Below are 23,455 nucleotides of genomic sequence, written 5' to 3' on the forward strand. Positions count from 1 at the left end.
ATACACTGAAGTTTTGACTGAAAGCTCTCTGGTTCTGTAGGATCCTCTTTAAAAGTTTTCAGGTTGTAATGTCACGCTGTTCAAGGGTTGATGAGCAATTTAAAAGCATGCACAGAAAATGTCAAGAGCAATGCTTGTTGCTTCGTTTTTATTAGTAGCATATCTCACAGAGAAAATCATTTACCACTCTATATTAATGAAAACAAATGATAGATATATATACACACACACATGCTGCATGTACACGTAATGCTATGTAACTCTAAAAGTGTTTAATACAACTAAGAAGGTCAGTGGAAATGTGTTTTGTATGTGCAGTTATTTTGGAAAGCACAGTTAAAAGAAATCAATTCAATTCAAGAATCATGTTTTTACCAAAATATTTGTATTTTTCTTTTCTTTATATTTGGATTGAATAACAACAACATAACCAAACGAATGCAATAAAACACAAAGGATAAGAAAACTAATTTTGTGGAAGAAATAAAGTGGGGAAATGCTTTAATAATCTTGTGGCTGTTATGTTAAATATTCTGAGAAATAACAACAAAATAACAGCTGACATAGATCACAGGAATGATTTAGAAATGTGTTTAAATTAAACAGAACAGATCTAACTGGATTTCATCAGTGTCATCATGTCACAGCAAGTTTTTGGAGTAAACATTTATAATAATTAAAGTAATAATTATTTATGAAACTATGGAAAAGGTTGGTAAATGAATGGTAAAGTTAAATCATTTTTACACAGATTTACACAGAAAGGACACAAAAACAGGACATACAGACATTTCTACTGAAATAAAAAAGACTTCCTTTGATAGAGAAGCTCATTTACATTTCTCTGGAGCCAGTCATGTCCCATTTAGGATCTTGTCATGTGTCTCTTTTTTTTAGGGTTTGATTTAATAAATACATTAAGAATATAAAGATTATTAAAATTGGAGAACGTGAGAAGGCAGTTGTGCTTTCAGTGTCACTGTCATTTTTAATTTAATTGTTTCATTTTTGCTAGTTCATAAGCTGTCTACTGATTTAACCCATAAAATCAGTTTTATTGGTAAAAAATTTATCTATTTAGGCTGATTCAGCGATGTTAAGTCATATTTTTACCTTAAATAAAAGCAGTTCTTTTAGATGATACTTTGTTATGCTCTGATACGTAATTCTGTGTTTAGTTTAAATCATTCATATGTCATTGAAGAACAAACTAAAATACATTTTAAAAGTCACACAAATTGTTAAAAAAGATTGTTCTGTAGAAAGAAATAAAATAATAATATTAACCGAAACTTATATTTTTCCACTGTTAAATCAGACATTTTGACTCTTCAAACACAAATCTTTAATTTCAGCTTTTTTATTTGATTTGAAAGCTTCCTGTTTGATCTCAATTTTTCAATTTTTTAATTTTTTAATTTGAATTGAAAGCTTCCTGTTTGATCTCCAGCAGTTCTACCTGAACGCTGTTTCCGGCCGAGAACAGGAAACCTCTCAAACGTGGGAGGTAGAGTTTTGTTATTGTTCTTTCTTTCCTCAAATTCCCTTCCTCCAGAAATGTTCCTCCCCTCTTCCTCTGCCCTTTAACCTTTCCCTGCCTACCCTCTTCTTCTCCGTCCCATGCCTCTCTCCCTCCTGGACCAGCGCTGATGGACAGTCATTGATCATATCCCCGAGCCGAACAGAAGGTTAATGGATGAGCTTCTTCTATCGCTGTCACAGAGAGTGGATGCGAGTCCCTTTGAGATCCATCACTCTTATTGGAGTTGAGACCCCACTTCCAGTTTTCCAGCACTTTCCTCCCCCCTGTTTCTCCTTAAGAAGCGTCGTCTACCCTTTCCAGCCCGAAGCGGGTGCGTTGAGCGCATGCCCTGCATTCCAGCTGTGTGGATGAGGAGCTCTCAGGCTGAACGTGTCACTGAAAACATCAGCACTTCTGTGGGGCATTCTGAGTTTATACTTGCTCGGGGTGTAAAGCTTCACGGGAAGGACGTTTATAGCCTTTATTGCCTTCATACAACACCTTCACACCCCGTCCTTCATTCCTAAAGCATGGTTGATGTAGCATTCCAGTACTACTGACAAGGAATTGTGAGGGGGGAAAAAATCAATGCAATTATAAGCTATTAGAATTAGATGGAATTTAAAAAGCATAAAGAAACAACATTTACTTTTTATTTCAAGAAGGATCAACCTGGAGTGTATGAGGTCTTTAGTAGTTGAAATGTGACATGCTAAACTCATTTTAAACTAAAAAAACAGCATTTTGCTCATTCTTTTTTTTTTTTTTTTGTAAATCTAAGATTTTTTTTATTTATTTAAGTCTTAAACTCAGCAAAGGTGTATTTATTTGATCGGAAAAGCAGTAAACAACATGAACTAACATGTCAGGTATCATTACATTCTAAAATAATTATTCTATTATAATGCATATTTCAAATGTCATTTATTTCTTTGATGGCAAAGCTGAATTGTGTCACGTGATCCTTCAGAAATCATTCTAATATGCTGATTTGCTTTTCAAAAATGTTTTTAAAAATAAACCATATTTAAAAGGAATATTTAAGATTAATCACTTTTGTGGAAATGTTGATCTTTTTTTCCCCAAGATTCTTTGACGAAGAGTAAAAACCAAAAAGAACTGTATTTATTTGAACTAAAACTATTTTGTAACATTAGTGTCTAAATGTCTTTACTGTGACTTTGGATCTATTTAATTCCCCTTTGCTGAATGGTGTTTTAAAAGCTTATTGACCCCAAAGTTTTGAATGGTAGTGTGTTACAATTGTCAAATGGATACATTTTAAATTACAACATTTCTTGTCATGACTTTTAATTACTCTTTTCTAGTTCATTTTAAATGAATGTGCAGTGTAAAACTATATAAGCCATGTCATTATATTATATTATATATACTAATGCATACCTGAAATATTTTTATTTAATATAAAATAATTAAACAAATAAGAATTATAAAAATATAATATATAATATCGCAAACTCAAAAAAAAAAAAATGTAACATTGATGCCACAGAAAATAAGAACCTTCCTCAAACAACCTTCCATTGAACAGTTCATCTTATTGTGAAGAACATTTTTGCTAGCTTAAAGAACTGTTTTCCACTTTAAAGAATCTTTTGTGGATTGGAAATGTCCATTGATGTTAAAGGATCTTAATGGAACCATAAATGCCAACAAAGAACCTTTTTAAAGTTCCAAATGCTAAAGTGCTGTTATTTATAATGTTCCACCCAACCAAGAATATTTAATTGTGTTTAGTAGCCTACTGAAATGTAACTCCAACTTTTGAAACAACCAGAGAACCTAAAACACACATTTTCATCATCTACTAACAAATGTGTTGGGCTTCTAACATCAGTTTTTTAGCAGTGTGTGAGAGCCAGAGCTCCAGAGGACTTTCCAACCCATGTGTTCCTCTGTAGCTCCTCCAGTCCATTAACACAGCTTCAGAGGAATTCCTCACTTCATCTGACAGAATACATGTGGAATGTACACAGGGGTCAAAGGGCACCGGGCTGGAGAAGCCCATACAGGGGCACACAGACCTTATTCAAACAAGCCCCGAGGGTCGGGGGGAGGAGTGCTGGACGTTACTTTAAAGATAACCTATAATTAAAGCATCCACCTACATCCGCCCTTCATCAGTCCTGCTCAGTAACTCTACACCCGTTTTATGAAGCGCTCCACTTACATGTACTTCTGAACCATTAGAAGCAAACAAATAAAGCTTGAGCTCTTATTATGGGACAACTGACCTTCCTTTCCTTTAATGTAACACTTGCCTGTTTATAAGTGAATAAGTGTGTGTCAATAACATCTGCTCTTTCCATTCAACACACTCCGCATCAAGGTAACTTCGTACTGTGGCTCAGCCATTTTTTTTCTTCCCATAGATTGCATGTGACAATCCACAGCGTCCCAGTGGGATCCTGCACAGTCATCCATCCAGACGGCAGGGCCTTTGGGTGCTCTGACCAATGTGTGAACAGGGCTGGACCCTAGAAATACCACAGCCGCAGTGTCTCTCTAACGACCTCAACGACCCCCAATAACCCCCCTCACCACAACCCTGATGCCCAAAATCCAGCAGATTAACCCTACAATTTCTCATAATTTTGATGTATGAATTTCTAAGGCTTCTAGATGATCAGCATTAGCAAAACTTTGCTGATAAACCTGTTTTACACAATCTACATGCATTCTGCTGTCTGATCGATATTTGTTTTTTAGCAACAAAAATAAAATTAAAAAGTAAATGTATAACTTTTAATATTATTAGTAGTATTTGGAGATGAACATTTACTGGACTGAAGCAGCTCAGGTGGATTATGATTAGGCTGAGGCTGATAACGTGGTACATCATCTGTAAATCAATCAGGCTTTTGAGGAATGAGGTTTGTTCATATCTCTATCATCATTGTATTGCATTGAATGTTTTGCCCCCACAATAAAAAGAATTAATAAATCTTTGATTAAAATAAATACATAAAAACGAATTTAATCTTAATAAGACATAATATTGGGAGATACAGTGTCAACTGATATTAATATGCATTATATGTCTAATTCTGTTACACCTTTTAAAAAATCTTTTTAAAATGATATTGCAAGCTATCAGACCTTTATCATGCTTTAGTCATAACCAAACAAATGCGCCAAATTGGCAGCGTCATTATCGGGATGCCATGCAGTCATCTTTAGATAATAAACTTTTTGCAGTTCGATTCTTCTAAAAAAAAAGAAAAAAGTCAATCATATTAAAAGCCCAGTTATATTTGTCTTGAACTCTGTTGAAGTCTGTATTTAGAGACAAGTTCTTCCCAGAAGTCTTCCCAGAGCAGTACTAGCAGAGTGTTGAGAGGCTGTGTTCGCAATCTCAACACGTGCACGAGCGGCCATTTCCACGCGCCTCTGCCACGGGAAGTGACGTCACAACCTCAAATGAAGAGTTAATTATGGAGTTCATTACCTAGAAGGATATTCTAGAAGGAATTTATTCCATATTAATGCACGAATTATACGGTTTATAATCTTAACACGAACGTATTGGTTATATAGTTTCCATATTTACTTTTGGTAAATATTTACTTTTACTTTTTTTTATTAAATATTTTACTTTTACTTAGTCTGATACTTTTGGTTTAAGCGTTATAGTATTATTTTATTATACTTATTCTAATCATATCAATCCTATTAAATAAAAATGAGCTGCAGTGAGGTTACAGCGACACCTTCTGGTCACAAAGTGAACGACATTAGAGATTTATCAGAAGTGTGGTGACTTCCACTAGAAGAGCAGTAACGTCTAAAACATAATATTCAACTCATTAGTCACCCATAAAAAACTATGTAATTAGCTAGAACAAACACCTTTAACGTATCGACCAGCTTGTATTCAACCAGAAACCGGGTTACAAGATTTCCCAACGGGATTCAACCACACAATAAACAACAGTCTTAATGCACATGAATAAAATAAGAAACAAATCGTTAATTTCAAAATTAATATCGGAAACATGGAACCCGCAAATATAAGCAACTATTGATGATAATAACAATCATTAATAATAATAATGATAGTAGCATAAACATGAGTAACAATAATATATAACACACTGCAACAATAATGTCTTAAATCTTTTGAGGTATAATCAACTTCGTCCATGCCACATTAAAGTCTTAAAAAAATGTAATTTCATATAACTTACAGAAACAAGTTAAACTTGCTCAACTGCTTCTGTGTAAATGCAGAAATGCTTACTGATCATATCATTTTGTACAGTGTAGTAGCATACAGCACTAATAATAATAAAGGAAATGAGACCACCGGAGCGTACAGTTAGAGTCATGTTTATTTACAGCAGAATCCTGACAGAGAACAAAGGGGAGGTTAAGAGAGCTGAAATGTTTTCAGTACAGCTCATTTGGATCCACATTTCACTACACTTTAATTTATTTATTTCAAATCTTTTCTCTTTTTTTTTAATCATTTTTTATACAGAATCCTTTTGGCTGTTAATGTTGATAGCCCTCTGTAGGCAGGGAGGACGATGGAGGAAAAAAAAACATTGAAGAACAAAACGAAAATCCACAGCATTAGGGGGAAAGTGGAGAAAAAAATACAAATAATGAACAAAAAAAAAAACAAAGCACTCTTTCATAAAAAAAAAAACAAAAAAACAAAATCAGCATTTGAGCTTACTTTCAATGCAGTCTTCATGATCGTCATTTATATTGTTCTTTTTTTGTTATGTCTGTAAGGGTGGCAGAGGGACAGTGAGGTGGTTTTGGGGTAAAACGATGTCCATGATGCTCAGGTTAACCGTGTCCCACTGCCAAGCGAACGTTCATACTGAATATTCAGACAACGCGAGGTCCAGGCCGGCCGCGGGGGTCACAGCGGTCCGGCCTCGTTGCCTACTCTCCGTTTTATAACCTCACTTGTGCGACCCTTCGTCCTCGACCCCGTGTCAGCGTCTCAGTTTCAGAGTGTCGCACTAGCGCAGTGCCCTGCAAATGCAGCTTTGAAGAACGACACGCTGTACAATTGACATGCAAGGCCAGACGACTAACAGATTAAAAAACAGGTAACAACAGGTAAAAAAAAAGAAAAGAAAAAAGAAAAAGCAAACCTCAACAGATTGAGGCAGCAAAATGCATTATTTTCTACACACACACACACACACACACTCAATTCCAGTTTCATCATTTCAGAGCCAACTGGGTTGAAGGAATGACTTTAAGAAAAAAAAATGCTAATGCTTGAAATACTAGCGGAAAATTCATATTTGTTTAAATAACTGAACTTAGTACAATCCTTACCCACTTCCCTGTTAACACGACAGAGCTCATCTTCAGCAGTCCGTCCAGAGCCTGTGGAGGCAACGCCACACATTCACACAACCTTGTCTTCATTGGCCGAGCTGAACGGCCCATTGAGAGTTTTACGGAAGGGGCAAAAGAGTGACCTATGCAGACCAATTCATGAGGGCAAAAGGAAAGAGATTAAAAACACTTCCCCATCTGTGCGTTTTGAGATCGGAAAGTAACGAAATGAAAACCGGTTCCTATTTAAATGCATCTTCGCTCTTGTTCGCACACGATCTCACGCACACTTGCACCTCGACATGATAACCCCTAATACATGTGTACACATATATACATAGAGCTGAACGCCCCACAATTTATAATGCATCATCTCTGTATATGCCAAGAATAAAATCTTTCTAAATAAAATACATGTTTCTGCGAAGGAAGGGTTGTTAGAAAGGGAAACAGGCGAGCGGGAGGAAGGGAGGGAGGGATGTGGGTTGGGTTTTATCAGAAAGAGGAAGAGAGAAGGAGGGAAGGAAGGAAGGGGGAAAACCACGCTGTCCTCTACTGTGTGCTGGTCCCTTATAGGGTCATCCCAAGCTGTGGCAGAATCCACGTTCCTCATCCACAGTTCGTTTAGAGCAGGAAATAATAAAGAAATCTCAGTCTGTAAATCCATAAGGGTGCCAAACGGTACAAATGGAAACACACTTGGAGCTCAAAGGAGCTCCGGTTCACGTCCAGACAGCGAGCGATCCGGTAACATGTGGCTGAGTCCGGTGGAACAGGAAAGGGAAGATGGGATAGAAGGAAGAGAGAGATAGAGAGGGAAAGGTGGCGTGATAAAAGTGGAATGGAGTTGGGAAAGAAAAGAGGTAGAGGAAGAAACACATGTATGATTGGAGATGTGAGGAGCGCATGAATCCATCTGGCAGTGAAGTCTGCGTACAGCCGTTCATCCACTGGCTAGATGACAACGGGAATGAGGGACGATGAGAAGACGAGTGCGGTTCCTCTCTTCTGACCTCTCTCTCTCTCTCTCTCTCCGGTGGGTGGGTGGGTGTGTTGGCGGGTGCTTGTGCTGGTCAGAGCAGCATCATACCTCCAGGAAGCGGGAGCTGCTGGCCTTGGTGTGGAAGGGCTCGGACCACATGCGCCGTAGGTCGCCCTGTGGAGCACCAGACACAGACACTATAACCACCAACTCATACCAAGAGCAAAAGATGCTCAATCAGTTTTTCATTTAAAAAAAAAAAAAAAAAATTGTACTTAGTTTTTTTTTCTAATTACTTTGTCACAGCGGTTTATTCATTTGCATACTTTAAGTGTTATTTACATGTTATGTGCATAAAAATAAATTATGGACCTATTTAAAATTGCAATAGGTCAATATACACACATATATATATATATAAAACTTAAACTTAAAGGTACAGCCACTAGAGGGCGCATTATCAAAACCATAACAATCGCGTGGTTTGATGACGCTGAGGAGGAGCGTGGAATGATGGGATTTGTTGTCTTCTACCCAACCGCTGACGGCCATCATTAAGAACGGAAAGATAAATCATGGATCAACGATTTGCTTGAGTAGACTACATACACAGTCAATGCAAAGACGCGATCAGACTATGAATCAGACACGTCCTTGCGTGGGTCTAGAGACGCGATGCCCCGCGTTTGGCGTGTATGCACCATAATACTAATCTTGTTGATCACTATAATAGCATATGTTTTCTGTAGAGATACGGTTTTTGGATATTTTCCTGCAAATATCTTACAAATTGTACCTTTAATATAGGCTACTACAATTATTATTATTTTTTTTTTTAAGGTCAGTACCCGTATTTTTCTGACTATAAGTCACACCGAAGTAAAAGTACCAAAATACTTCATGACAAGATAAAAAAAAACAAGTCACACTGGACTATAAGTTGCATTTATTTAGAACCAAGAACAAAGAGAAAACATTACGTCTACAGCCGCCAGAGGGCGCTCTGTTTTCAGTGTAGCTACAGGAGCATTGAGCAGCATAGAGCGCCCTCTCGCGGCTGTATACGGTAATGTTTTCTCTTGGTTCATTTCTCTTGGTTCACGTCAAATTAATTTAGATAAATAAGTAGCAGGACCAGCCAAACTATGAAAAAAAAAAGTGACTTAAATTCCAGAAAATACGTGAATTATTTTTGATGACCTCATGATTCACACAAATAACAATTATCATTCAAGTACAAATAGAATAAAAATCTACCAACATTAATAATAAGTTTAATCAGATATTTTAGTTCATCTCCCTTGTAAATATCTAGTATATACTAAGTTAATGTATATTATTATAAGTGAATAAAAACAAATTCCCATTTACTTTATCTGCTCTTACTATATCAGCTCTGAAGGTTTTTGATATGATAAATAAAGTGCATAGTTTAATTATATTGTCTGTGTGAATAGACTAATGCATGTGAAAAAACACAATGACCCAGTGCCCATCATTCCTGCACTCATTTGACACATTAGCCGTGCATTAAAGTTGACATATATCAGAGCTCACAAATATGAGAGACAGTCACAGATTATTACAGTAAATGTCAGTGTGTCTGCAGCCGCATTACAGGAAGTTACAGATAAAGGTGACATTTCACTCGGCACACTTTCATCTGTCACATCAGAGGTTTGACAGCTAGTCTTATCGTACAGTTTAGAGACGAGCGGATAAGAGAGTGTTTAGTCACTTTTTTACTGGGTTTGAAATGGTGTTAATTTCGTTGAGAATTTTCTTTGGTCATAATTTTCATCACTGCCAATGAGTCTATAATAAAAGAAAAACTCGATCTGACAATAATCTTTTGACATTTTCTTCCATGAATAAAAACCGGACGTAAATGTTAGGGAGGTGCGATATGGGAAGAGATCCAGTCATGACGATTTGTTGGGAGGTTAGAGACACACATTTAAACCTACTGATCTATACTGCATCCATGCATTTGGTTTTAAAGGGACAGTAGCTGCGGTTGTCTGTTCCGCTAATATTAATCAAACAAACAAAAGAGAAAACCACTTCCTGCTCTTGACTGAATCACTTTAGTAACCCTTATAAGGATTCATCTAATATGTCTGCTTGAAAGAATGAAGAATGTTGTAAGCTATTTGTTATAATTATAACCACTGGGTATTTCCATGTTCTTGTTTCTTTATAATACGTGGTTTTATTTTTTTTTTAAGACATGGTATGTGACACAGCAGTTAAATCGGTGTCTATATTGCACGTTTAAACCTTAATATAATTCGTATTAATAGGTTAATAGATGTTACATTCAGGAAAATAAAATGAGTTTGGACACTTTAGAGAGATGCTTAACAAATGCATTACACTGTAACTAAACCCACTAGATATAAGTCGACTAAACCTACTGTAATTAAAACAATTCAGATGACTAAAACATGACTTAATCTAAAGGGCATTTTCATCAAAAGACTATGAGTAAAACTAAATAAAAATTAGCAGTAAACATCAACACCGGTTTGAACAACCATGGATATCGCTGTTTAGAGTTGTAAATGATTCAGCACAAACCTGTGTGGCTATGCATGCATCATTTATGATTACATCTGTTCAATCCATGAAGGTCACACCCATCAACATGCGTGATCGCACATGCACGCACGCACGCATTTAGTAAACCATTTGTGCTTTGAGACACGTGTCCAAAATGATTTAATAAACTATTTGACTTTGCATGATTATAAATATTTGGCCAGTGTCATGAAGTAAACCTGCAAGGGTGCATTTAGCTACTGTAACAGCATTTCAACATCAACAAACGTTTAAAACCATTCCACAACTGATCGTCTCGATGGAAAAGAGAGGCTTGTTGCCATTACGCCGGCACTACACCGAACTGATCAGATTATGTCACATCACATGCAGAACAAAACATCTGCCACAGTGAAAAGAGACTGGAGTACAACTGATGCTTACATTAAAGAAATGCTACGTACCCGCAGAGATGCACAGGTGTGTGTGCTAGCACATAAATAATGTAGCGCCACGGTACGGATCCGACACACACCTCGCTCAGATAACCGAGAAATGACCTGATGCACACTTCTGCTTCGTTTCTGAGCAAGTGAGGAAATGGCTAATTCTACGAAATTAAGCTGACACCGTTTTGACATTTCTAGAAATGAGGCACTAGCATCCCTGTGGAGAGTCTGCTGTTGGTGCAAACAAACACACCTTCAGATAGGCCATGGTGAGCAGAGGCAGCAGGGTGAAGGGCACCAGGTACAGGAGGGCAGGCTGGGCCGCGCGGTGGATACGAGACGCCACGGTTGCAGTCAACAGACCTGAGACGAGAGGAGAGAGAACCATCACACAGCGCAGGAGCAGAGTGTTCAGTCTGCAGCACCAGTCAATAACAGTGGAACAAGTGCAGGCAGATTACTGAATGAACCAGTCTTTTTGGTGAATCAAACACATACAAGGACTGACAGAACGATGGACAGACGGACCTACAAATAGACAACAATATGATAGATGGACAGATGGAACAACAGACAGCTCAAGAGATGGATAAAAGAAAGAAGAGGTGGACAGACAGAATGATAGATAGACTAAAGTCTAAAGTATACTTCAGTTTTTGTACGTGCAAGCTAGCGTGGGTTGTGACATATTGTTTACAATAGTGATTGTTTAAGCGATTTGACTATCTAGAATATTGCAAAAACCAAAAACACACCCAGAGAGCGCATGAGTACACTCACTACATGATGTACGTTAGACTACCGCACGTGCACGTTTAGAGTTCAGCTTTCACTCTGTGTGATTTAGTCTTTTAAAACATTTAGATTTCCCTCAAATTTCAAGGGAGCAAAAATGCACCCATATGACTTTTACATAATCTGATAGGGTTAATATCACGTGAAGAGTACAGTTTTTCTTCATATATCAGCATGATCGCAAATGTGATAGATTTGATAAAACAGTCTAATAAACAAGTTAATATTAATTGCAAAAAAAAAAAAAAAAAAAAAAGTGTTTCAAAGCAAGCCACAGCAGAAAAATGTTGCGTCTCTAAGCAGCACACTGCATTAAACGGTCTGTGCAAATGCATCTAAATGCCACTTCAGATTTAGGTTCTGTGTCACCTCTGCATTGCAAACAGAAATTTTGTTGATTTCATAACCTTAGTGTCCTACTATTTGAATTTATTGATTAAATAAAAAATAAATTGGCCTCATAAAGGGAAACACTGTTTCATCTGTCGTTCAGTCTACACTGTAACACTGTAGACTGAACGACAGATGAAATGACAAACAGACCAACTGATCCGGTTCGCGATACGCACCAACAAAGTAACCGATGAGGGTGCAGTGGAAGTAGGAAACCCGCTGCATGCGGCCGGACATGTTGACAGAACCGGGTACTTCTCCGTTGGCCTGTTTCTTATAGTTGTCGTATCGGAGCACGAAGCACAGCAGCAGGCCCGGCATCACGATATCACCGATGCCCAGCATTGAGAAGTGGCTGCCGCTGGAGCTCGGAAACACCAGCTTTCCTGGCAGAGAGAGGCGGGGGACGTCCCGTCCCATGCCGGGTCCCAGGTGCAGCTTGCGTGAGAGCACGTCGAGGGGGTTGTCGGCGGGCTGCGTGGCCACCTTCACCATCACGTTGCTGTTGAAGATGTAGGCGGAGAAGAAGACCTACAGGAGACGAGGGAGATGAGTCAGAGGACAGAGCAGCTTGCCCTGCTGTTTTAAGACGCTGAGAGAGAGCGATGTCAGGCTTGTGTAAGCGTGTTTGGAGTGATTCGAGACACTGACGAAAAGGTCTCGACAGTCAGCACTGGGGTGGGATAGGGAACACGTTTCAGAGTGTGTGGTTTAAATCTGGACTTGCCACCGCAGGGTCACAGGTTTGCTTTCAAATGGCACTTAACTCTAGATTGCTCCAGGTGCATTTGTCTATATAATAAAGCATCTGTTAAACGAGTGCTCACAAGAGAATAGGGAAACAGCCTTTACAAGAATACTTCTGAAACAATTTAATGAGCTGCAATTACACGCTTTATGGCACCAGCAGGGTGGAGAGGTACCTCAGATACACGCCGATCTACATCGGGCATGATCGCTTTAATTATTCACATGTGAGAGTGACTCAAAAACATGGAAGAATGCGAAAATAAAAAGCAGGATGTTTTCCCAAACAAGTCGAGGAAGAACTTGTTGCTAAGCAAAGATTTCAATTCCTAGAAAGCACCACTTTGAAAACAATTTAGACCATGATTTAGGGCTGCACCATTATTCGAAATCAAACCACAATATGGCTTGAAGGATTGAAATTTTAAACTTGTAATGCAAAATTATCATATATATATCTTTTTTTACAGTAAAACATTGCAAATAGCAATTTTTTACAATGAAAATATTAATATTTTACTACTATTCTTACTACTACTACTAATAATAATTGTATTGTTTCATTGGAATCCAGTTAGTTCCAAATAAATAAATAAAAAAATGGTAAAAAGCTTGTGTAACGTGTAATATTTACCGGCTCTCCCAGAAAAACAAAAAAATCTTTTAGGAATAATAATAATAATAATAATAATAATAATTGTATTTAAAATTAGCCATAAAAAAAAAAAAAAAAATATATATATATATATATAAATATATATATTTTTTTTACTTTTTTTTTTTTTTAATGAAATTCTACTAAAAAGAGAATATGTAAGCCCAAATTATGTTTACGAAACTAATAAGCATTTAAAGTCACCATGAAACTGAAGTAGAGACAGATCTTTTCTTCTGTATTGTGACACACATCAGAGTGAAAAAGGTCATTAAATAAGAAAAAGCAAGCATGCATACAATTAAAAGAAAAAGGCAGGGTTTATACAAACTAAATAATATACGTCATCAGAGACAAGCCTGGCGTTTTCTCAGTAGATTGAGTAATGATATTTGAAATAGAAATTACGAGCTCAAAACCTAAGCTCAAAGAAAGAAAAAAAGAAATGCACCGTAAGATCAATAACATGCATTTAGAATATAGCTAGATCTGTCGGGCAAACTTTCAGTAAAAGCCTTCAGATCAATGGGTTTTTAAGGCATTCAAACTTGTGTAAACCACTTGTAGTGTATTTAGTGTCTGGTTACTGTGACATTAAATCACGCATGACGTGATACAAGGACTTCCTATCCATCCCTAGGAACCAGTTTGACTTGCTGCATTAATTGCTTACCCAGAACACATCATAGATGAGGAGGCCTGACAGCAGCAGGCACGACACCTTGAGACTGGGCAGCCGCACGAATGCAATCATGGCCACACAGAGCCCCATGGCAAGAGCTGCAGGAGACAAAAACATATGATTGACACCACAACACTCCATACAAGGCATTACGAGTGGATGTGTTTACATCCTCTTCCTACACGCAAACACAGTAACAGCATGCTGACGCACCGTCCATGAGCAGCCAGTGGCCCGTCAGCACCCAGATGAGAACCAGCATGACAGAGAGAGAAAACGACAGCAGCTCCGCCAACGTGAAGCGGCCACAGCAGCCGAACGAGATCCTGGAGACAAGAGACACGCTAGCAAACACACACCACTCTACTTCACACCCCAGCATCTGATCTCTCACACTGCTGTCCATTAATACACAAGAGGAACGGTTCACCCAAAACAAACAGAACAGATTCTAGATTACACTGTGAGATCGAGGGAAGCCACGAAGCAAATCCCTGTGTACAAACAGGACTTCAAAAGCAAATTTCATCTTTTAATCAACGAACATCTTTTAAGTACAAATTAACAGGGTTGAGCGATAAAGCGAAGTAAATATAATTTTATATACACTAGTGTCCACATATCTGAAACCACAAAGATTTCTTTTATATCTGGAAATAAAAAGTTTCATATCTAAAATTTGGATGTAAATGTATGATTCAGAAACAAACAAATATTTCAGATTTGCGCGGTTCCCATGTCACTATTCAAACTAAAAAACTAATTTTACACATTGATTGCGTCCAGAATTGTCCTTGCTTTTGACATTCGTTACTGGAACAGTAGCACAATATTCATATCTGTAATTCTGCAGTATTTTATTATTATTTTAAGAAATGTATTTTATCATTATTATTTTAACAAAATAGAGTACATTAAGTTAGTTGGGAATGGGAAAACATCCACACAATGAGAAAATGAAAAGAAAATTAATAAAAATCTCAATGTTTTCTCAAAACGACAAACAAATAAAAATCTCATTATTTATCTCCATAAATCTATTAATAAAAAGTTGGCATCAGCTGTTTATCATTAGAAATCATATACACATGCTACTGAGGGTGTCAATGAACTTTTCCTGAGTGAATGTCAGATGAGATTTATATCTGAATAATTTGAATCCCAATGAGACACGGGCTGTTGACATGAACGGAGGTAACTGCAGTGAAGCCAAGTTAGCAAACACTTCATACTTGTTCTGTGGGGAGCAGGGTTTGGTCAGATACTGGCACATCGGCAGCAAGAGGAATGCAAACGCGATGGTGGCTAGAACTGTGGAGACAGGATAAAACGAACACAAAGAATTACGTAAACATCACTCGCGCACATGACACGGTGCAGAGTAGGAACTAGGTCAGTGTGTGAGAACAGGGTGTTTTACCTGCAGTGCATATGGTGAACACCACCTGAACCGAGTCGAAGAAGAAAAACATGACGAGCAGAGACACGGAGGCTCCGATGGGCAAAAACAGCGCCTGTGTGGAGTCTATGGTCTGAATACCTGTGCAAACGCATGAGACGATTCAGCTTCTCTTCAGAAGAGCACACTAACACACGGTCAGCATTACACATAAGGCACTTCACCTGTTTCTATTGTGAAATATGAAGAGGAAGCAATTACAGCTGTTTTTAATAGTTTAGTTGAGCACTCACTGTTGTTAGAGTTGGTATTGTTGAAGGAGCCGGTGTTGGTGGGGTTTCCATCTTTATCCTTCTCCTGGTTCTCACAGTCCATGTTTAATGACCTGTGTGGACAGACACCGTTTACCCACAAACCTCTATTACTCTGCCCCGGGAGTGAACCAACAGTAGAGCTGCAGGAGTTTTCTGCTCAGTATCATTTTTGACAACAGTCACAGAAAGCATGTTTACATTTGAAGCGAATAAATCATTGTGATGGATAAAATAGTCTTTTTTTTAATATATGTTATATATCTTTCAAAGCCCATGAACAGGAGTTCAAATTTGGAAATGCAAATGCTTCACTAGCCAAACAATAGACTACAAAATTAATAAAAAAATATGACATTACAAATTACACTTCTCTACTTCAAAAGTTTTAATCTTATGCTCACCAAAATACAGTGAATATATATATGTATGTATAATGTATTACATCTTCAGTCACATGATCCTTCAGAAGTCATTCTGCTGATCAAAAATCACTTATCAGGGGTAGATGATCCGTACAGACCAGAGCCCATGGTTCGGCAAACAAAAGATTAACGGATTAACTGTTAAATTTAACCATCATAGAGTTCAAGTTTATCGTTTGCATGTGTTTTTTGTTTTGTTTTGGCAATTTACCTGTTCAATTTTAAACCATTCAAGCAAAAGAGAACATGCACGCTGTTTTCTTCAGCTGCCGCACACATCCGAATTAAGCACACACACACACACACACACACCCCAAAGCGCACACAGACACACAGAAAGTGAGAGGTGCTATTCACACAGATTGATTCCTCTTTCACTCTCTTTGAATGGAAACAAATACATAAAGTTATATTAAAATGCCCGTTTTGGCAAGTATTCTGCTAAACACAGTTGGTTATGCCTTAAGTGAACCGAAACAGCTGAGAAAGAAAGCGGATGTGTGTCAGTGTATTTGGTCTTAAAGAGACAGCAGCCTTTAAATACCTGCTTCTGTTTGCTATATTTAACCTGTGCAGTTAGTGAGCACTATTGTGTCATTTTACAATTCTTACATTTGTGCACCTGAATACTAGTGTTACTGACTTAGTAACCGTGTTGTATTCATCCATGCATGTAATTTGTGTACTTGTTCTTGTTTTATTACTGACTTTATTAGTTCAGCTAGTAGTTTTAACGGTGGTACAGAAGCATTAAAAATTAAGCTTTCAGTGATAAATGAAAAACAATTTTTTTTTGCTGATCCGAAAAATGATCCGATCCATGATTCAAAATCCATAATATGATCCGATCTGTGAGTTTTGTGATCCGTTTCACCACTGCTTATATCAATGTTGAAAACAGTTGTGCTGTTTTATATTTGTGTGTAAACAGTGATGTTTTTATCAGGATTCTTGGATGAACAAAGTTAAAAAGGACAGGATTTATTGGAGAATGAAATATTGTCTACCATTATAAATGTCTTTACAGTTAGATTTGATCAATTGAATGCATCCTTGCAGTATTAATTTCTTGAAAAAAAACAAACAAAACATTATATATATCTATTTTACTGACTCCAAACTTTTGAATGGTAGTGTAAAGTACTTCCTTACAGAGAAGGAATGTGTCCATTTAAATATATATTTTCATTAAAGATTTTATTTTCATTTTCATGAATAATATGTAAATTATACAACTAACATCACTCCATGACTGCTATAAATTCATAAACTTGGAAACTAAACATTACTGGTTAGTTTACAATTAATAGCCATTCTTAAGGCCCCAGCCAGCTAGATTACTTGAGATACTTAAGCCCCTTTCACACTGCACGTCGGACCCGCAATATTCCCGTAACATTGCCTGGTCGCCTTCTGTGTGAAAGCAACCACGTCCCGGAATTGATTACCGAATCGAACCCGGGTCGGGGACATAGTAACATTGCGGTAATCGATCCGGAACGAGCGCTGTGTGAACAAAAGCCAGATCTAATTCCGTATCGAAGTGATGACGCGAGTTATCGCGCGACTCTTTTACCAGCTGTTTTGAAGGAAGATCAACATTCGCGACGAAAACATATGTGCAAACTGTAATGAAGCAGAGATCAGTTAGTTCCTCACTTTCCGCGCTGACTCAGAGATCGTTTGCTTGCTTCAGTTAAAGTATAATGTGCCAAGCGTTGTCGACTCGTACATTACACGTCACGCGCTGATGTCACGTGTCGTTACGGGATCTTCAAGGGTTGTGTGTGAAAGCACGCACATATACCGGGTCATCACTGGCAGTGTGAAAGTGCCAAATCTAGGGACCAGGGAACAATTACAGGAACATTTTACCCCTGTATTTGCCGGAATGGCAGTGTGAAAGGGGCTTTAGTGACATTATGACGATCAATTCAACAATGCTCAGAACAATAACAATAGCACATGATTACATGCACGTGATCAACAAACACAAGCTTGTGTGACAGCACTGGTTCCAGATCTGCGGCTAAAGAGATGAGCGCTCACCTGAAGCTGCCATAAACGATGAGGAGGATGGAGATGAGGAAGGTTGACACCTGGCTGGAGTCCACAAGGGAGTACGCCCTGAAAAGACAAAAGGATGTTTCAATTTATTGTCTCCCACAACAAAATAACAAGCCAGATGTGTCATACAACAGACACAAAGATCGTCTCCCTGTACGACCTTTCCTGGTTCACACACTTGTGAACTCAAGTTGCCAGTTTTTAAAGTGTGCAGGTGAAACATGAATCAAAGCTCAGTCTGGTCCAGCTGTTAAGGAGCAGTTCATGACAAATGTCTGACGTTACTGTATTCTTGCCCTCCCTGAGTGTCTTCTGCCTTTTGTAAATAACAAGCTTTTAGAGAAAGAGGTCAGGCTGCATGCCGAGGACACTCTTAAAATATGGTTACAGCAAGCGAGCTGGGTAAATAATGTGTGACTGCAAACAAAAGCGCACTTGATTGTGTGCATGTATTAAGTATGTATGAATAAGGAGAACGAGGACGAGAAAAAGTAGGACGGAGTGCTGACCTTATCCTCAAATGATACGCTTTACTACGGACAACAAATGGTTTGAAGAAAACTTATTAGCAGTCACAAAGAGGCCTAAGCACAGCTCTATACATAATGATCCTGAGACACTGGATGTGCACATGTATACAGGGCTCCAGACTAACATCTGACCTCTAGCACTGAAACAAGTAATACTTATTAATAAAACTAACTAATAATGCTTTGTCTCTTGGAATCGAACATTTGACAGTAGTTGAGTTGACAAAAGCAGTAACTTGAGCTGGGACGTGGATGTAAATGTACTTTTATTAAACAAAAACAGTAACATCTGTTAAAAAAATGGTAAAAAACTTAATATTTTTAATACAGTAAAATGTAAATATTCTGACTGGCTGAGTTGGTAGTCTGTAAACCTCAGTTTTATAAACTGTATGGTTTATGTTAGGAAAAACATTTAACACATACATTTTTTTTTATAACCATGGAAAACTTCTTAAGATGCAAGTAAAAAGTGTTTTATGTATCAAACTAATTTTGAGGAATTAAAATGTCAAAATATAGGTGAAATAAATTTCTCATGTCATTATGTAACATATGTATTTACATTAAAAACAAAACAACATATATATTCTGACCTGCACTCAATAAAATGCATAAAAGAATAAGGGATCACACTAAATTTTATTCTACTTCTAATGATTAAAAACACACCTAATGCATGGTGAAACCCCCCCAAAATTTCAAGCTCTATTAAACGTTTAGCTAATGTTTTAATGCTCAAACCTCTTTACGGCTTTGGCCTGTAAACACAAATGCATGAAATCTGCTACAGCTTAATAACAAAAAACACTATTTCTATTCCATTACTCTTTTAATAAATGTCTACATTAAAAACATACTAAAATTCGATATGGTTATCCCCAGATTGCTGAGCTGCCTTTGTGTTTCACTTGCGGCCCATTTACCTTTGAAATGTTTCTCATATGCAACAGATATGGCAGCAGTCATCAGGTACCTCTAAAATAGTCACACTGACAAGAAAAAGTCACAGTCTAGAGCCGTGCATGTATCCAGACTGCAGAAGGGCTGAAAAGCGAGGTGAAGATGACGAGGGGTGTTTGTGTACACGACTCAAAGAGAGCGTGAGGAATGTGTGCAGGCCCTGTGAGGGCCGTCTGACCCCTAAAACCCTATAAAACCACTCTACTGAGCTCTGACTGCCACAATGTTTCAGAATCACAAGCGCCCACTGGGAAAGAAAACCCACACATGTGGTTATTTAGCAATTTCCATTAAAATTACTTTATTATCTTGAATTCCTGAGCTTTGATAGACTGTTTACATAATTAGTGGTGTTTGCTAAGGCAAGCGAAGAATTGCTTGAAAGAAAGGATCAGACCCGAATCTCAGAGACTTGGGGGTGGCTCTTTTGACTTTGGCCACAACCTAACAACCACCCAGAAACTCCCTAGCAACGTACAGGACCTGCATGACGTCACTCAGAGTTTCTCCTGAAACATGTTTTTATGTTGTATTATTTCAACAAACCTAACTGAGCAGAGACTTTCAAGTAGGGCTGGGCGATTATTTTATTTTATCATGATAAAATATCATATGAGCCGATATCCATACATTTGATATCTTTATTTATTACAAGTTTAAAGGCAGATTTTTGCTTCTAAGGGTAAGTTGTGGAAACCAGACCAATGTTTGTGGTTTTAAACCAAACTTAGACCATGACAAACACTTCACGCTTTTCAATGCTTTACACTTTTCCAGTCATTTTTCCTAAACAAAAATAAATGTCTTAGTTTCTTATGTTCTAATGAGTGAAACGGTTTAAAAGCATGAATCAGGTTTGTGTTTTCTCCGTCTCTTAGAAATGCACATTTGACAGTAGCTTGAGTTGATCGTAGTAGTAGCAAGAGTTTCTGTTCATCATCACAAACACATCTGTAAAAATGGTAACAGTCTCATTTTTATATGATATACATAAATAAAAGTTTCCATTAATATTTGCCACCTCAAATAGATTTCCAGGGTCAATGTTTATAATTAACTTTTGAAATCTGTTGCATTTGTGTTGCCTTTTGTGTCAAATACGTAAATGTAATAAATGAATTAAATCAATCAGAAAAGTATAGGCTGTTACCAATAAAATGTAATTAATGCCTGCCACGTCCATCTTTACAGAAGCTGCACCTGACATGGCATCGGTTTAACTCTGCTCAGAAAAGGCATCAACACAATCATTTCATAATGTTACTCATAAGATTAATTTGAAACAGCCAATTAAGGACTTCGATAAAAAAAAAAGAAAGAAAAGAAAGGAAGAACTCATTAAAAAAGTGGGTCATTATTGTTGATTATTGCCCATGATATTCCAGTAATGATACTAATGTTGATTAAAAGAAAGCAAGTGTAATCTTAAATCTGAGGTGTATTTTTGTTAATTTTGGGGTTAATTTTGCCCTCATTAAATTTCCAACCCTGTTATACATACACATGTGTCACAATTTAACATGATGCTGTGCATTTAAATATTTTGGGAGTTTTTATTTCTTTTTTTTTAACCACAAGTCAAAATTTGTATAGTAAATTAATTATGCAGAAAGATTTAGAAATTTTGAGTTATGCCAGAATACTCAATACAAATGACACAACACTCTATTAAGCATAAAAGACATCTCTTAGTGACTGAGAAACACTGGTTTCGTTATGCTTCAGACAAGCATTCATTTAAATGAATGAACAACATATAACAACTGAAGTGAACCGTCTACAGGGTGTATGTATGTATGTATTAGGGGTGTAACGGTTCACAAAATTCACGGTTCGGTTCGGTTCGATACACTGATGTCACGGTTCGGTTCGGTACGGTTCGGTACGTTTTAGATACAGCAAAAAGAAAAAATTGGCAGATAAATTTCCTTGATTTTTATTTAAATGTTTTATTTATTAAAACTAACAAAGTATGTGGTTTTTTTTTGTTTTTTTTTTTTTTACATTGAACAATGATGGAGCTATTCTTTACCCATCTTCTATGGTGTTTTCTTAGCAGCATACTGTATAAAACAAAAATAGCTCCTTATAAAATTTTTTTACAAATTAAATGTAATATTGTTGTAGTAGTTATGAACAAATACAAAGATGTAACTCTTTTTATATTGAACTCTATAACTCTTTATATTGAGTGTGTTTTTACTCAGTTGGTTCTCTATTTGGGCTTATGTTTTTTGGAACAAAGCAGGAATTACGGTCTGGCTGAAATGGGCTCGTGAAGGAATATTGTAATGGGGCTCAATTACATTAAGCATGTTCTTAAAACCTGCGTTTTCCACTACAGAGTAAGGTCTCATATCCGCGGCCATAACGTAAATGCACCATTCGCTGCGGTGATGTCCGTATACGGAGCCCAGGACGTCACCTGTAGGAGAAAAAAAAGCAATCCGTGGCGACGGTTTTGCAATCCGTCCCCTCAGTTTATAAACCGTACTCACGAATTCATAAACTGTTCACTCGATTTAACAAATCGTGCCCACGAATTTCCAATCCGTGCACTCAGATTTTGTAAACCGTACCCTCGGTTTTTGAATCAGTACTCACGAATTAATAATCCGTGCGCACGCTTTCGCAATCCGTTCCCTCGGATTTGTAAACCGTACTCACGGATTCATGCAGCAAACTCCTACGTGTTAACATACAGTTTTATTGAATATTATTATGTGGAATAGGTTTACAGCAAAGTGCCTTAAGTGATTCTCTATCAAGTGTAGTACGAGGTGGAATACAAAGATTTAATAAGAAAGATGCGCATTAAAATCTTGTTCAATTGCTGATAATCTATAATAGCACTTGATTATTATTGTGCAATAAACCTGGCATTGTGACTGACTCTGGAGTAATTTTTTCCTCTTTTGTAAGTTATTTTGGATAAAAGATTCTTATGCATAACCTGTTTAATAATATATAATAATGATGATACAAATAAAAATAAAGTTATTTTTTATAATTTTAATTTGTAGGCTAAATAAATGAGTACAAGACAGTAAAAATGTTTGTCATAAAATAATTTGTGAATTGCTTTATTTTTAAATAACCTTTGACAGTTTTGGAAATGCTTGTGTACAATTCTTTCTTAACATGAAGACTTATTTTTGTGATTTTATTATACTAAGCTCCACCCACCTCACCCCACCTGCCGGAGTTAGATGCATGTTTCACTGTTAAGTGTAAAATGCGTGTCAGTTTTCAAATCCGAGGGAACGGATTGCGAAAGCGTGCGCACGGATTATGAATTCGTGGGTACGGATTCAAAAACCGAGGGTACGGTTTACACAATCTGAGCGCACGCATTGGGAATTCGTGGGCACGGTTTGTTAATCCGTGGGTACGATTTGTTAAACCGAGTGAACAGTTTATTAATTCATGAGGATGGTTTATAAACTGAGGGGACGGATTGCCAAACCGTCACCACGGATTGATTTTTTTTCTCTCCTACAGGTGACGTGCGGGGCTCCGTACCGAGCCTTCAGCGCGTACTGAGTGAGCGAGCGCCTGACTGAGTACCCTAACATAAACATATAAGTGTGGTTTTTTTTTCTTCGGGGGTGTCAGGGGCGTTGCCTGTTACGTCGTTTGGGTTATTGGGCTACCTTGTTGAACGCATAA

General features: G+C 37.4%; 1 protein-coding gene across 1 annotated transcript in view; it reads right to left on the reverse strand.

Annotated features, from left to right (window-relative positions):
• Window positions 1-5,856: 5,856 nt before the first annotated feature.
• The window catches only part of LOC128021352 (signal peptide peptidase-like 3), a 34,759-nt gene continuing 17,160 nt past the window's right edge, over window positions 5,857-23,455 (reverse strand). Inside the window, exons 2-10 of the mRNA XM_052608465.1 lie at window positions 18,276-18,353; window positions 15,784-15,875; window positions 15,512-15,631; window positions 15,324-15,402; window positions 14,305-14,417; window positions 14,083-14,189; window positions 12,184-12,538; window positions 11,073-11,182; window positions 5,857-8,003 (exon numbers count right to left, since the gene is read on the reverse strand). Of these exons, the coding sequence (XP_052464425.1) occupies window positions 7,932-8,003; window positions 11,073-11,182; window positions 12,184-12,538; window positions 14,083-14,189; window positions 14,305-14,417; window positions 15,324-15,402; window positions 15,512-15,631; window positions 15,784-15,875; window positions 18,276-18,353 (1,126 nt within the window). The 3' untranslated portion in view covers window positions 5,857-7,931. The remainder of the gene's footprint in view (window positions 8,004-11,072; window positions 11,183-12,183; window positions 12,539-14,082; window positions 14,190-14,304; window positions 14,418-15,323; window positions 15,403-15,511; window positions 15,632-15,783; window positions 15,876-18,275; window positions 18,354-23,455) is intronic.

This window comes from Carassius gibelio, chromosome A10 (assembly GCF_023724105.1).
Source record: "Carassius gibelio isolate Cgi1373 ecotype wild population from Czech Republic chromosome A10, carGib1.2-hapl.c, whole genome shotgun sequence".
Lineage (NCBI taxonomy): Eukaryota > Metazoa > Chordata > Actinopteri > Cypriniformes > Cyprinidae > Carassius > Carassius gibelio.